This window comes from Argentina silus (genome assembly GCF_951799395.1).
Source record: "Argentina silus genome assembly, chromosome: 4".
In the NCBI taxonomy this organism is placed as follows: Eukaryota; Metazoa; Chordata; class Actinopteri; order Argentiniformes; family Argentinidae; genus Argentina; species Argentina silus.
In genome coordinates this window covers 14,993,127-15,007,556 of record NC_139658.1, presented here as the reverse complement: position 1 = coordinate 15,007,556, position 14,430 = coordinate 14,993,127, and the positions used below count along the sequence as shown (strand labels likewise).

The window sequence follows — 14,430 nt, the reverse complement described above, 5'->3', positions numbered from 1 at the left end:
CAGCAGACAAAGTCACGTGACGCGGTCGCCGTCGACGCGTTCCTCCTACAGCCTGACGCGGCGGTGCGGTCACGTGTCGTCCTCCAGGGGGGTCATTGACGTGAGGAAGCGACGTTGTTCTATTTAATACTTAGTTGTTTTTTGTTTGTTTTTTTACTATCGCCAAATTCGCCAGGACCTCTTTTGAACTCTTGTATTTAGTGCCATATTGTCAGTTCTGCTTGTTGTAATTCGTGTCGTGACATGAAACCCCTCTCTCACTTTGACGTTAAAAACACAAATAGTAACTATGTACACAATCCTACTCTGGACCATTTTGTAAAGTGAGGCCGACAGACAGGAGGAACACTTGAATTGAATTGATTTGAATTGAATTGAATTGAATTGTGACCCAGAGAGTCAGTGCGCACAAATAATCAACACACAAAAGCCAAGGTGAAATAAGAGAAATATTACATCAATATACTTTTTATTTTTTTTATCATCATTTTCTTTTTAAAGATTTCAAAGGTTGGTTTTCGACTGTAGCTGATATTTTACAATATCCTCTGATTCAGTAATTTGTAAAAACATTCATGAGGTGTGTATAAAAAAAGAGGGCATCACCAAAGTAAAGACAGGTCAGTCTACACACTTCCTCAAACATATACATAAAAATGTATGCATTTGTCTCTATGCATTTTACACATACATATACATACACATTTATATATAAAATACACTTTAAAAGTGATGGTTATTTGTTCAACTTATGTTCGTAATTGGTGTTTCTCTCCTTTTTTTTGGATCTAGCATTATCATGAAAACTCTTAAGAAAAGTTCCATGTACAAAAGCAAAACAATGTCATCCTGCAACAGTCTTTCACAGAAAGACTATAGGAAGGCAACAAAGTAACTCCAGTCTACCCTGCCTCTGCACACAAGGAAAAGAGCAGAAACACTCGTATTACCTTGATACATCACTTGATACAAAAGGAGAAAAAAAAACAAAAAAAAGTTAGAACCAACGATAAAACAACTGACAGTGCCTCCAGCAGTGTTCAACTCCAGTCCACAAATGTAGTGCTGGCACTTTATCACACGATAACCTAGACCTCGGACACTGTAACAAAGCTGGCCAGTCACTGACCAACTCATCATTTCAAAGCCACGATCTGTAACTACGTCTAGATCTTCAACATTCCGTCAATTCTGCTCTGACATAGACGGTGGCTTTAAGTAACTAACCTTCCGGTCACTAGAGTTGAATGCCAAGAGAGTTGACCATAGATACGGGTGTTAGCGAGAGGGGAAAATAAATAATAACAATAAAGCTAATAGTAATAATATCAACAAGTGTACGTTTATGTCAAATCACACAGTTGGAATCAAAATAAAATGAGCATTCTCCAGGATTAATCGTAGCAGAACGCCTATATGGCATTTTTTGCATCTACAGTCATCACTCCGTTACATCATCAGAAAGGAAAAAAATAGAACACGTCGCCGTCTGATTGGTTGTCCTCATCCTCTGAGCCTTCTCTTCCTTGCATCTGATTGGGTAGTTCTTCATCGCTACTGTCTTTATTGGCCGGCATGGCATGTAGTGCCCCAGTACAGCCAATGAGCATGTCCTTCCTCAGTTTCTTATAAAAGTCAAACTCCTATTCAGTCCTTCAAAACTCAAGTCCCTTACATCTTTCCCACTCATCTCTTTTTATTGCTGTCCATTTCAAAGAGAGAGAAGAAGGGGAGGGGAGGGGGGAGGAGGGGGGCTAAAAGGGAGAATATCCCAAATCCACACGAAGAAACTGTCTATGCCAGTATCACATATTTTAGAAACCAAAAGAAATACCTCCATGTGTGAGTGTGTGGAATGGAACTGTTGAAAAATGTAACAAAATATTATACTTTAACTTTAGATACTCTGGTCAGACTGTCTCAGTAGCAGACCTTCCGGTGCGTTAAATACCACTGGCTAATCATCTAATATCTAGAAACAGCGGAACAAAGAAGAGGAAACGGAGGAGCAAAAGGAGGACAGAACGACTGCAAGGGCGAATAGAGGGGTGAAAAATTGTTGTGGCAAGATAGTAGTGGTGATGTGGAAGCCGTGACAGGGAGAGAGAGAGAGAGAGAGGGGGGGGGGGGGCAAGATCATGCTCCTGAGTCCACGAGTGAGGGAGGAGAACGGGGAGATGAGCCAGTGAGACACGGCCTTGTCCTGAAACAACTCCGAGCATCTACATCCGCCATTACTTCTTGCAGATCTGAAAAGATTGGAGCGTTAGAAGCGAAATGGCAAACAAAACAAAAAAATCTACCTAGCTTATCAGAGGGTTGACCTATAGCGCATCCAATCCTATCAACAACTGTTCTAAGGCCAAGATGCTCGGCTGGGGGGGGAGGTTGCTTGTGGACAAGAACAGGGACACCAACAAAAAAGAGGAAAGGGGGGGGGGGGCGGCGTCAGGAGGGAAGGGGGGGGGGTGAGGCTAGCTCCAGAGGCCCGCGTAGTTGCCGTGGAGGCCTGAGCACAGGGGTCCGCCGGCAACAAACAGCTTGGTGCCGGAGTCGTCGTAGCAGTGCGTGTACACGGCGTTGGGGAAGGAGTTGATGTCCGAGAAGTAGCTCCTCCACGTTTCGTCGTGATTCTAGAGGGGGAGAGAGAGAAAGAGATCAACAGAAGGGCAGAGAAGAGAGAGGAAGAGGAAAAAGGAGGAGAACAGTGAGGGATAAAGGCAAATATTGATTCATACAATTGCCTATAATCTCCTTGCCCGTCGGTGAAGTGTCAGCCCTTTAAAACCTGAAGCATACCGTCATATGCCTTTGCAACCCAGCAATAACACTAGCTATCACAAGAAGTCATGGAAACAGTCCTAACTGTGTTTCGGTTCTCGTTTCAGTTCTCAAAACAGTGTTGGACTTGTGCCATACACAACAAATGAAGGTAGATTGCGTCAAAACGATGCACACCATAAACAGGAATTTAATTATTTTTTTCTCTCTCCAAGGAGCTGACAGTGCTATTCGCCGTGAATGTTCTCCAACAACATTTGCCAAATTCTCTGAGGCGTGAGTGAAACATGGACGTGGATTCGTACCAGCCAGCCTTTGCCTGTGGTCAGTTTGAGGATGCCCTCTCCTGGGCGCTGCCGGTACCCGCCGGCCGGACTCAAGGGGTCCTCCAGGAAGCGCTGGGCCCTGATGTCGTAGAACAGCAGGGAGCCTTGGCCCGTGCCCACCGTCACAATGTGCTCATAGAAACTCACCGAGCGGATACCTGCACACAGTTCAACACTTAGAGGTTAAAGACACGGCATGCGATACCAACAGTAATTTCAGAATAGTGAAATAAACCCCTTCATTACCGTAATGAGTAGAACTGTCTTACCTTATCATAATCAAAACAATAAGGCTCTATTACTCCATTGATTGTTTTTATTGTCATGGTGACTAAATAAATTATGTATAGTTTCAAATCATGTTTAAAAAATATAGTCTATAGGATAGTCATTCCTTGAGCATGACATACGTCACTCTTTGATGGCATTCAGAAATGACTATAACCTTTTTCCTTTTAGGGTAATAAGTATCCTTAAGTAAAGGTGCAATCTGTAACTTTAGTTTGCAGTCAAAAGTGCTCTCCCTGGCACTTGTTTGTAAATTGTGGGGGTCGGTCTTGGTGAATGTAACCGTCTGTTTTATTTTGCATCTTGGCCAAATGTGTTTGTTGTAGTACCTCCAGCTGGCCCTGGGGAAGGGAAATGAAAGTTACAGAATGCACCTTCAAATATTTGGTCTACAGATAAAGTATGCAGTGTAATCCTGTAATATGGTGTCATGTAAAGAGGTGTGGCTAAGAATGCTTCACTTCAATTGATAGGGCAACGTTTCAATCAATACAAATAATCAGCATCGTAAGTACTATCAAAAATACTAAGTCTTAAAATGGCACCTTTCATTTGGCATCAGTGCATACGAGTGATGCAGTGTACAGTGAGTATAACAGAGGTCTGAAGGCTGAGGTATGTATTTGTTTGGTAGTAAATAGGGGATGGTGGACCATCTGTTGTTGCTGGTCTGCATATGTGTCTTGGTAAATGCAATATGTGTTCATGCAAATCGTGTCAAATGAGTACATTTACAACTAAGCCTCAAACTGTTTGGCTCTCCACAAGTTATTTTCCCCCTCGGAGAACATTAACCTCATTTGGGCTTACAGCATCCCAAAACACATACCTCTGGAATTCAAACTATGCAGCGAGGGCTTTTAGGTAGTGATAACAGAATAGTAAGCCTCCATTACCACTTCCTCGCTCCCGGGAGCTGACAGACTTGATGCTGTGGGTGGGCTGCCGGGGGTCCAGGAAGGAGACGTGGGCCTGAGAGCCGACCGCATACACGGACCATTCCTGTCCGTACGCCAGACACACGTTCTCCTTGCAGTGAGGGAGCTTGGTGGACAGCAGCTACAGAGACCAGAGATACACAGGTTTGTTATACAAGGCTGGACGCACACAGACACACACCGTATGAAGACGCAGATGAAGTTCTCAACCCCCAGTGTAAAACCCCACAGAAAAACTCACAGACTAAACACAGATAAACACAGACCTTGCACAGGTTGTGCTCTGCCTTCCAAAGGTGAAAGTAGCCATCCAGAGACACGGCGCCAAGCTCCTGATAAGGCAAAAGAGATATGAGCATATGGGTCCCCCTAACAACAGGCCTTCAAAATATCACACCAAGATATAGCAATGCACTTTTGTGAATATCTATTTCAGTGCATAGGTAATTCATGACCAGCAATTTTTTTTTTTAAACTACTAAAAAGACTTAGTTTACTTGGTAGGTCTCCAAAAAACCTCTAATACAGGGTAGGTTGGTAACAGCACATAAGGTTAGAGGGCCTGTCAGTGTGTCTCAAAGGTCTGAGGGCGTTGATACAGCAGGTAGCTTAGAGGTTAGAGAGGCCGGCCAGCAATCGGTAGGTCGTTGGATCGATCCCCACCCCAGGAGGGAGCCGGATGTGAGCTGGTGGGTTGCTGGCATCACATCTAAGGTGCACACTGCCGTTGTGCCCTTGAGCAAGGCACTTAATCCCTAACTTCTCTACGGCGCTGACTATGGCTGACCCTGTGCCCAGAGCTCTGTGTGTAGAAAATACCACATTCCAACAACTGTAGCCAAGTCTACTCAAAAAATTGGCAAAAAAACCCAAAAAAACATTGCACCTTGTGGTTGTTGTTGAAGGCCAGGGCGCGCACTTTGCAGTTGTAAGGGTTGGTGTACTCCTTGGGAATGTCCTCCAGGGCGCGGTGGGAGATGTGGGAGTAGCAGGGCACCCCCTGGTCCTGCCGTCGCTCCGCCTGGCTCAGCACCTCCTCAGACACCTCCCACAGGCCCATGGAGCCGTCCCGAGACCCTGGGGGAAATCACCAACACATCATCACGTCACATCACTGGGCTCCCACTGACAATGACTCCAAGCAATAGGAAACTATTAATAGCTAGACCCATAAAATGCGTTTCATTTATGGCACAAGCAGTGGATTGCTAAAACTAGTCATCTCTGAAGATGAAGGAGAGGATACTGAAGGTGCGGAACTCTGTACTGACATACCTAATTCAACAATAGCGGATTCTGTGAAACAGATCTGTTGGTGCTGGGATACAACAAAAGCCTGCAAAACCCAGTAGCTCTTTCGGGCCTAAACTGGAGAACACTGTTTTACATTATAATCTAGTTAATAATCCAGTGAGGGAAAGTTGTTAGATTTTAGATACAGTACATCTCTCACCGATCTAGACATAGCCAGGTCTACTCTAAAAAGCACAAAATGTCAGTTTAGAAATCCCAACACTACTAGTGTAGCAAAGATATATCTTCTCAGGCTGTGTGTGAATAATAATTACTGAATAATTCTTACAAAGAAAACGTACTATTTTATTTTCCTATTTCGTTTGAAACTCACGCAGTGAGTTCAACTTCCATGTCAAAATTCAACGGCTAGATTAGCTGAGTAACAGGAGTCTCAGGGCATCCTAAGGATCACAGTTCGACTTCTGCAGTCAGAACCTCACCAATAATGCTCAGAATTGGGAGAAACACAACAGTATATCAGTTTATAAATGTGTTATATCTGGAGAGAGAAAACACTACAGTATATATGAGTTTATAAATGTGTTAAATCTGGAGACAGAAAACACTACAGAATATATGAGTTTATAAATGTGTTATATCTGTAGACAGAAAATCCCTACACTATAAGAGCTTTTGGTGTTTCTACGTTTTGTTTTGTTTACTGATCTAGTTTGCTTTTATTGCTGAGTTGAGCTAGCAGGCTACCGGTCATAGCGAGACCTGCACCTAGCATCCATCTGGATTGATCCGACAACAGAGATTTAACGAAAAACTAATTCAACGTATTCAATATAGCGAACCAGGTCGTGAACCAACTCACCAGACACGGCCATGCTGTCGCTGATCCATGCGATGGAGAAGATCCAGTCGTTGTGGCCGTCCTGAGAAAGACAAACCTCACGTATGATTGCTGCACATTCTCCCTGTACTTGGTTCTTACCATCTGAGGTATCCTATGCAATCATTTATTCATTCATCACACTGGGGCATGAAACAACCCACAACACATGTTCACATTGGTGGGTAAATCTGTCAATCTTACAAGCTATGTCGATTCCAACTGTGAAACCATTCACGACCCTGAACTAATGTGCATGATTTGGTCAAGTGGTCTTTCAACGAGGGGGGTGGTTGGCGGATGACTCACATCTCCGACGCAGACAGGGTCCAGGGTGGGCAGGCGGTAGACGGCCAGGCTGTTGGGGTTGTCCCCCCCGGTGGCCAGCAGCGTACCCCCGGGGTTCAGCTCGATGGCGTGGATGCCGCAGCCCTGCTGGTCCAGGCCAGACGCTGCCGTGCCGGGGAGGAAGGGGGCGCCGACGGCCCCCGCGACCCCCACCGTACCCCCGACGCGGCCCTCTCTGTCCTTCAGCATGGGGATGCGTGTGATCTGCCCCGTCAGAACATCTGCCACAAACAGCTGGGGTGGGAGGGGGGGAAAGTATCTGGTTAGAGAAGCTTAAAGGCGTCACATGGACGCAGTGACCCCTGGATTTCAACAACCATTTGGCACACAGAGAAAATGATACACATTAAAAAAAATATATATGATTGTATTTTTCCTCATTTGACATTATTACAAACGTGATTTTTGAAGAAAGAAATATATATATTTTTTTTTCTCCTGTTGTCTCACCGTATTGCACTTGGTCCCACACACCACCTGGCGGTGGTTGAGCCACTGGGAGGCGAACACCTTGTTGAGGCGGCCCAGGGAGAACTCCCTCTCTTTCAGGATGCCCGGCAGCCGCCCGGCCGCAAACCCCCGCAGGCTGCACTGGAGCCGCCACTCATGCTGCTGCTGCGGCCGGAACTCCCGCCCCCGCAGGGCGTACACCACCGAACGCCGGCTGCGCCACCACTGCTGCGCATGCCGGGACGAAGACGACGAAACGCGACTTCGCTTGTGCGACTGGCACCAGCCCACCTAGAGAGAGAGAGAGATAGAGATAGAGAGAGGAGGAGAGGAGGACAAAGATTAATCACGTCATCGCAAAAAGTCAAGCCGACGGGATTTCCAACTTTTCAGATAGGCTCGTGTCATATGACATGTGGTTTTAAATAGCAGGTTTTTGTTTTGTTGAAACAGTCACTGTGTTAGTGACAGTTAAATACATTTTCCCCATTGATCTACACAACCCACCGGACACTTTGAAAGTGAAAGAAAAAATTCTACAACTTTCCAATAATCACAGCATCGTGTCAGCTTGGTAATGTATCTAAAAAAAATATGCAAATAAAAATGGTCAAACCAGGGAGGGGCATAGGGAAAGTCGGTAATATCGCAGACAGACTGGCCCAGGGACTAATGGTCACCATTGCCTGTCTCTTCCATATACCGTGAATATAACACACTCAGGGTTGTTTTTACAAATGTGGGACAAGATGCCACATCATTAAATGTAAGCTTTATCCATGCATACCGTTTTGTTGAAGTTCATAACGATGCAAACCTAATGTTTTGAGACAATGCTATTCCATAACGCAGAAAAACAATGTTTGAATTTTTTTCTTAAAAAAAATATATGGTAAGGGGATGTGGCGAATAAAGAACCTTGTTTCTAAAGTTCAATACTGAGTCCAGTCCAGTATGTCTTCTACCCAGATAAACATTACAATTACCTTTCCACTTCATAGTGATCTAATTGTCCTGCCCCGATGTGATCACTGTATTTCGGACTAAGATGTGACCAAACCAATAAAGACCAATTTCACGTATCCCCCCCCCCCAATCTCCAATTCCCACTTCACTCCCTCTCCATCATGCTCATCTCCCTGAGGACTAGGGCCATAACTCCGGCCTGACCCAGATTCAAGGAGCCAAGTGGGTCAGGTCAGGATCAAAGCACATACACACACATACCTTCAAATACACTTTATCAGGCAGGACAGTACATCTGTGTACAAATGAATGCATGTGGACGCCCAAAAAACACACTCAACCTTTTCATGACACGCACTGTTAGCTAACTACACTCTTGACAATGGGAGATGCCTACAAAAGCTACAGTGCAAGGCTCGAGCACAAATCAGTTAAGAGGGCATAGGCAGACATTGAGTGGTCAAGAAAGCCAGGTGCGCACACACAATGCCCTTTCATACAGTTACCAGGGCTCTGAATTGCAAAAGAAATGGTTCCGTTTCGGGTTTTTTTCATTCTCAAAACATATTTTATTACACTTTCATACAGGAAGGTTCAACAACAAACATAAAAAAAAAGGAGAGAAGACGACCAAAAACAGCCCCATCGTGCAACAACAAACACCTCAGTAGGCTCATCCATACACCCCTCTTCGCATTGTTTTTTAAAGTCCCGTTCTCTCTTCTCACTAGTTACTGTTGTCGGCTACAACAACATTTCAGAAACAATGGAAAGGGCCCATGCCTGACCTTCATGAAGGCATCTCTGTAAAACAGCCATAATCTGTACAAAAAAAAAAGAAAAAAAAAGCTCATATTTCCCAGAGGCACAGGCCAATTCACCGTTCAAATGCATTCCTTCTCCTTTCTCACAGTAATCACACTGACGGGTGTGATTAAATGCGTGCCCCCTTCTTTAAGCCATGTTCTCACACAGCAGAGTGGGTAGGAACTTAGTAAATACTGCGCCAGAGCCCGACACAACTGGTGCAGGCAAAAAGTGATAGCAAGTCAGGACACAATAACTTCAGATTCAATAGGTGGAATCTGCCAATTTTCACAGATATAAACCAAAAGGCACGCACCTTAGTTTGCCTTTTTTTTTGAAATGTATTATTATTATTATATTTTTTTTTTTTTACTAATGGCATGTTGTTCACTAAAGGCAACTTGTTCATAGGGAAACTGTCACAGCATCGACCTGCCCACTCAACCATTATAAAGTAGAACCAGTAGAGCTGAGAGATAAAACCGAAAATGTACCGACACTGACGTTTCAGGCCTCATACCGACGTAATTTGGCTCATCACAGTCATTTCAGTGATTACACCATTGTAATGGTAATCCTGCAGAACCATATCCAAACGCAGTGTATTGGGCGAGAGACTTCCGCATCTGTATCCTTCAGAGCCACACACAATCTTTCCTTTGACAGATCAATGACAACCGCGAGCGGTGAGATATGACCTATTACTGACAAAGAATATCAGACAAATAATCAAACAAATATTCGGAAAAGCGCTTCTGTGACTTGCCGCGTGTTCATTTGTTAGCTTTCTTGTTTTTGAAAGTTATAAGTTACGTCTCATTTTTGATCAGCAATTGGGAAATGACTGCAACCTCAAAGAGCACAAAGCTGTACACCATCTAGCTCACTTTGAAAAGCAAGTCTGGCCCACATTAGACATTTCAACATTGTTTTTTCGCTGATAATGCAAAATGATTCTGAAGTCTGAAAATAGACATTGATGTCAAAAGTATGTGTATTTTGGGCGACACATATTTTCATAGCTCCTCCTAAAACAATTTCCCACGTGCCGTGACATGACATACAACTACAAAGCTCCTACTGTAAGTGTGTCATGTCAAGCCTGTTTGGAAAGTTAGCACCCAGAGTGTAATATTACTCTCCAAACCCCATTCACCGGCTTTTTTTTTTTTTTTTTTTTACAACCGATTCAGACAACCTTGACACATTTTATTGAGAATAGCTCCAAGCTATGTCTGGCGTTACTTTCCCAAATAGCTCCAAGAATGACTAATGTCACTACTTTTTTTTTTTCAAGAAAGGCCAGAAACAAATTGACTGGCGTGGGCCTTAAATGGGAGAGTGTTGTATTTTGAAACAGGCTTTTTTTGTCTGATTCTCTGTATGGTATCAATAATGATAGGAAATGTATTTGATGAAGTGCTTTCTTGAACCCAAAACACAACAACACAGCAAGAAAAAAACATACTTGTGTTTACAGATTTTTTTTGGACACGAGACAGTTGAAGAAAGTTGATCATGACCTCATTTGATTTATTGTTATCTGGGTAAATGGGTCAAATTTTTGCATAATGACCTTTTCTGTTGGCACTGTACCCTATTGCCCCCTCTGCCCAGCTTGGCTACATTTTGGGATTCAATTCATGTTTGTAAGCCCTGAATGTTGTTCACTTGTTTTTGCACTCTGTCGTAAATCTACGCTCATCAGGAAAAAGACTGATGTCTTTGACATGTTTTCCTTTAGGCACAACAAAACTCACCTCAGCAGACATACTTCTGCAGGACTACATATGACATTCTATTTGAAATTGAAGTGCAAATGAGTCCCCACCCCAGCAACCCATAAATCCAATGTCTTAAGTGCTGATTGAGTTGTGTATTTGTTATGTAAAACGTCTTAGATTAAATATGTAACTAAACCTGTCCGTCCATTTCTATTTAAATGTGATGAATGGGATTGCTATGTAAGCCCTAATAGCCCAGTGTAGGACTGGCTAGGCGGCTGAGTAGGCAGCTAATCAATCAGACTAGTATCCAGCTACCTAGATTTAAGATTAGATGAACATTTAATGTTGAGCGTTAATTAGATGCATATTTGTGATTTGACAGAGTGGTATAGATTGACATTCAAAATGCGTTGACTACTAGCGAGCAGCAAGCTATCTTCAGCTACTCCGACTGGGTGAAAGAAAAATAATCAAGGAAAATATACATTTATTTTGAATTTAGAACTTGGTTGAGTCCATTTCTGGGAATGTCGCATGCAGTTCCACGACACGAACGAACTGTAGCTAACGTTATCAAACGCACGCAAACAAAACATCGGGCGATCCTGTAACATTTTTTATTTTAACTTAAGGTGTCTAATACTTTGTGAAAACCGAACCAGCTCGGTTAGCTAGCCAGGCTACGCAGCTAACTAGCGAGCTGGCTAAGTTGCCTAGGTAGCTAACGTTAGCCAACCCCTACGTTAGACACTGGCCAACTAGCCAGTTAGCTTCAGCTAGCTAACGGGAGCTAACCACCACACTTCACGTTAAGACACTTGCAAACTAGACAGTTTAGCTTCAGCTAGCTAACGTTACCAAGCCAGTTCAGGATTAATAAAATACAGTGATCTGTAGGATACCAAACGTTACTTGGCGTTGTCATGAGTGCGCCGCTACTGGTAACGACGTTTATCAACCAACTCAGCTGTTAGCTAGCGAGCTAGCTAGCTGCCATAGCGATCCATTTGCTTGAAAAGCTAGCTGACGTTCCCGACCTACGAGCGAACATCAGCCGGTTTCCGCCTACCTGTTGTTGGTCCTTGGGCTCTCCTGCCTTCCTTTTCCTGCTAACTGTCTTTCTCGCCATAATCTGACACACACAAGTCCCTCACCCACATGGAGGGCAATAGTGACGCTGTGTACTGGATCATATAATGGCGATTAGCTATTTTGTTGCCTGGCCCTGTAGCAGCGTCCGGCGACGGGGAAGGGCGAGCACATAAAAGGGTGAGGTTGACTCTCTTCCCCTCCGGCCTCCGCAACACACTTGAGGTTTAAACGCTTGCTAAATCGATACATTTAGCTTCGGCGGAGGAGCCGAGACGACAGGCTCCTCTCCTGGTCTGATTTGGAGATTTTCTCCGATCCTTCTCTGTCTTGTCTTCACAAGTCGCGTCACCAACGGTAACAACATTGAGCCGCGCGCAGCCGCACTCGAATTGAACATCAACAAAAACAAGGTCGAACGTGCACGCCCACGTGCTCGTTCACTGACCCTCCCCTTGTCACTCACGTCAAAGGGTTGACGTCATACCCCGCACTTGTAATTCGGGGTAAACTTCCTGATAAACTTACATTTTACATTGGTGGCATGGAGCAGACGCCTTGATCCAAAGCGACCTCCAATAAGTACGTTTGTTGAAGTAAGGCAATCCATCTATCCGTCAGTCGTCATAAGATATGACGAAGATATGAAGTAATCAATGCTCGGACCAGGGGCCATTGGCAGTCACAATGTTAGACTGACTTACCACTTTTCTTAACACAACACTTTTCGTTTGTTTTAAACCATGAAGAAACCCATTGATATGGGTCCAAAAGGATGCTATTGACTTTTTAAAAAATATATTATTACTTAGCAGGGAAGAGACACCTGGATCACTGCATAATGACATTACATCATTACTTGGTTAACACATTCGTCCCAAATGGCCACCTCAGGTTGAAATAAAAATAAAAGTCAATATCAGCGTATTTTCACATTTCACTCAGGACATTTACGTCGGTTTAATATTGTTTAATGAAAAATGGTAGTACATTAGATTTGGCTTAATTGGATGGCTCTGCTCTGTATAGCTCCCAGCCTCAAGTTTAACAACATAAAATACCATAATATAAGGCAGGGAGCCCATAACTATAATTTTTGTATTTAATTTCCAGGGTTTTTAAACCGGAAGATCAGATATTTGACACCTAACCTACTGGGATAGTGCGCTCACAGCAACAACATCTGCAGCTCTAATGACTAGTATCCCCAATTCCGACGCTATAGGCCAGAACATCTATCAGAACATTTGTTAATTTGGTCACGAATGAACTAATTTTAGTCTACAACCTGTTTTCTGTGCATTTGATAAATAAACTTTGACCTGACTGGACCTGAATTAAAGAGGATAGAGTTTGACTGAGTTTTAAACAGAAGGGTAGTGTGAATACAAAAATAATTGACTTCTTAAACTTTTCTTCACCTCTTGGTTCACTTAAAGAGAACTGAGTTTGTGAAAATACCCTGACACTATGTCTTTGCACTGTTGACAACAGACGTGTCTTGAGGTCAAACTGCTGGCCGGCCTCTCTACCTGCCGTCCCAAAACATAGCTCTCCCCATCGGGGAATTGAACCCGGCTGGGATACTGACCACTATACGAGGAGCTGTTTCGGGGAGTTTTCACACTTGGTCAGTGTGAGCCATTTTGTGAACTCAGATTTTCTGGGTATTTTCACATATAGTCCTCTTTAGGTGAAAAAAAGCAAAACCATTTTTGCTGGACTTCTGCTGGTCCATTTCAGGAGTGATGAGGTTTGCTTTGCTTTCACAGCACCATCTTTCATAGGCTATGAGGTCTGACTCAGTACTCTAGCCCAATGACATGTTTCGCAAAAAAACAACAAGGGAGGATACTTGTCAATGCAATGTCAAAATGGCCCTCAAAAAAGGAAACTGGGGGCGCTCAGTGGCGTAGCACACTATACCACATAATCGCAAGGTTCCTGGTTCGATTCCGACCCTTGACACGTCTTGCATGTCATCCCATCCTTCCTGTCAATCTCTACTGTCTCTATCCCAATAAAAGCAGAAATGCCCTAAAAACTTATTTAAAAAAGGAAACTGAACTCCACCACCTCCTGAGTTCATTTGAAGCATTCACATGGGGGGAAGCTCTGTGTTCACAGAATTGGCTGAAAGCGACCTAGGGGAAAATTCTTTTTCATGTGTAGCTGTTGGCCGATCTCTGATGCACAGTGAGTGGTGTTCATCATCTTCCCCACGGTGAGGTTTAAGTTTTTAAAATAAATAAAAAATAAAAAATAGCAAAGTCTTGCCTGGCTCAATGGCAATAATAAAAAAAACTCATGCCAATCAATCATCTAGTCAGATGACCAAAGTCTACATTCCTAACACTGCTGCCAAAACTAGAAATGCAGGATACTCAAAGCATTAGTCATATTTAGATACAATAAAAAATATTAATATTGGTCAAGGCCTGCATCATAATTTCATGACTTTTCGGTTTCATCTTTCAAATTCAGCTAGTTCCCTTTGGTCTAAAACACCGGCCATCTGTATTACCCATTGGTGTTGAAACATCTGAGACAGCTGGACACTGTTGGTGTAAGCAGGT

At 43.6% G+C, this 14,430-nt stretch overlaps 1 protein-coding gene across 2 annotated transcripts; it reads right to left on the bottom strand.

Moving 5' to 3' along the window:
- Window positions 1–436: 436 nt before the first annotated feature.
- dcaf12 (DDB1 and CUL4 associated factor 12) lies at window positions 437–12,229 on the bottom strand. 2 transcript variants are annotated; one of them, XM_083668281.1, is made up of 9 exons: window positions 11,835–12,229; window positions 7,266–7,556; window positions 6,777–7,049; window positions 6,450–6,510; window positions 5,220–5,410; window positions 4,600–4,665; window positions 4,292–4,454; window positions 3,087–3,265; window positions 437–2,633 (listed from the first exon to the last, which is right to left on the bottom strand). In XM_083668281.1, the coding sequence occupies exons 1-9, from the start codon at window positions 11,892–11,894 to the stop codon at window positions 2,475–2,477; spliced, it is 1,443 nt and encodes a 480-aa protein (XP_083524407.1). In that variant the 5' UTR covers window positions 11,895–12,229; the 3' UTR covers window positions 437–2,474. The 2 variants fall into 2 exon arrangements, with proteins under 2 accessions (XP_083524407.1, XP_083524408.1); XM_083668282.1 differs by lacking the exon at window positions 437–2,633 and having other exon boundaries at window positions 3,124–3,736.
- Between the last annotated feature and the right edge of the window lie 2,201 nt (window positions 12,230–14,430).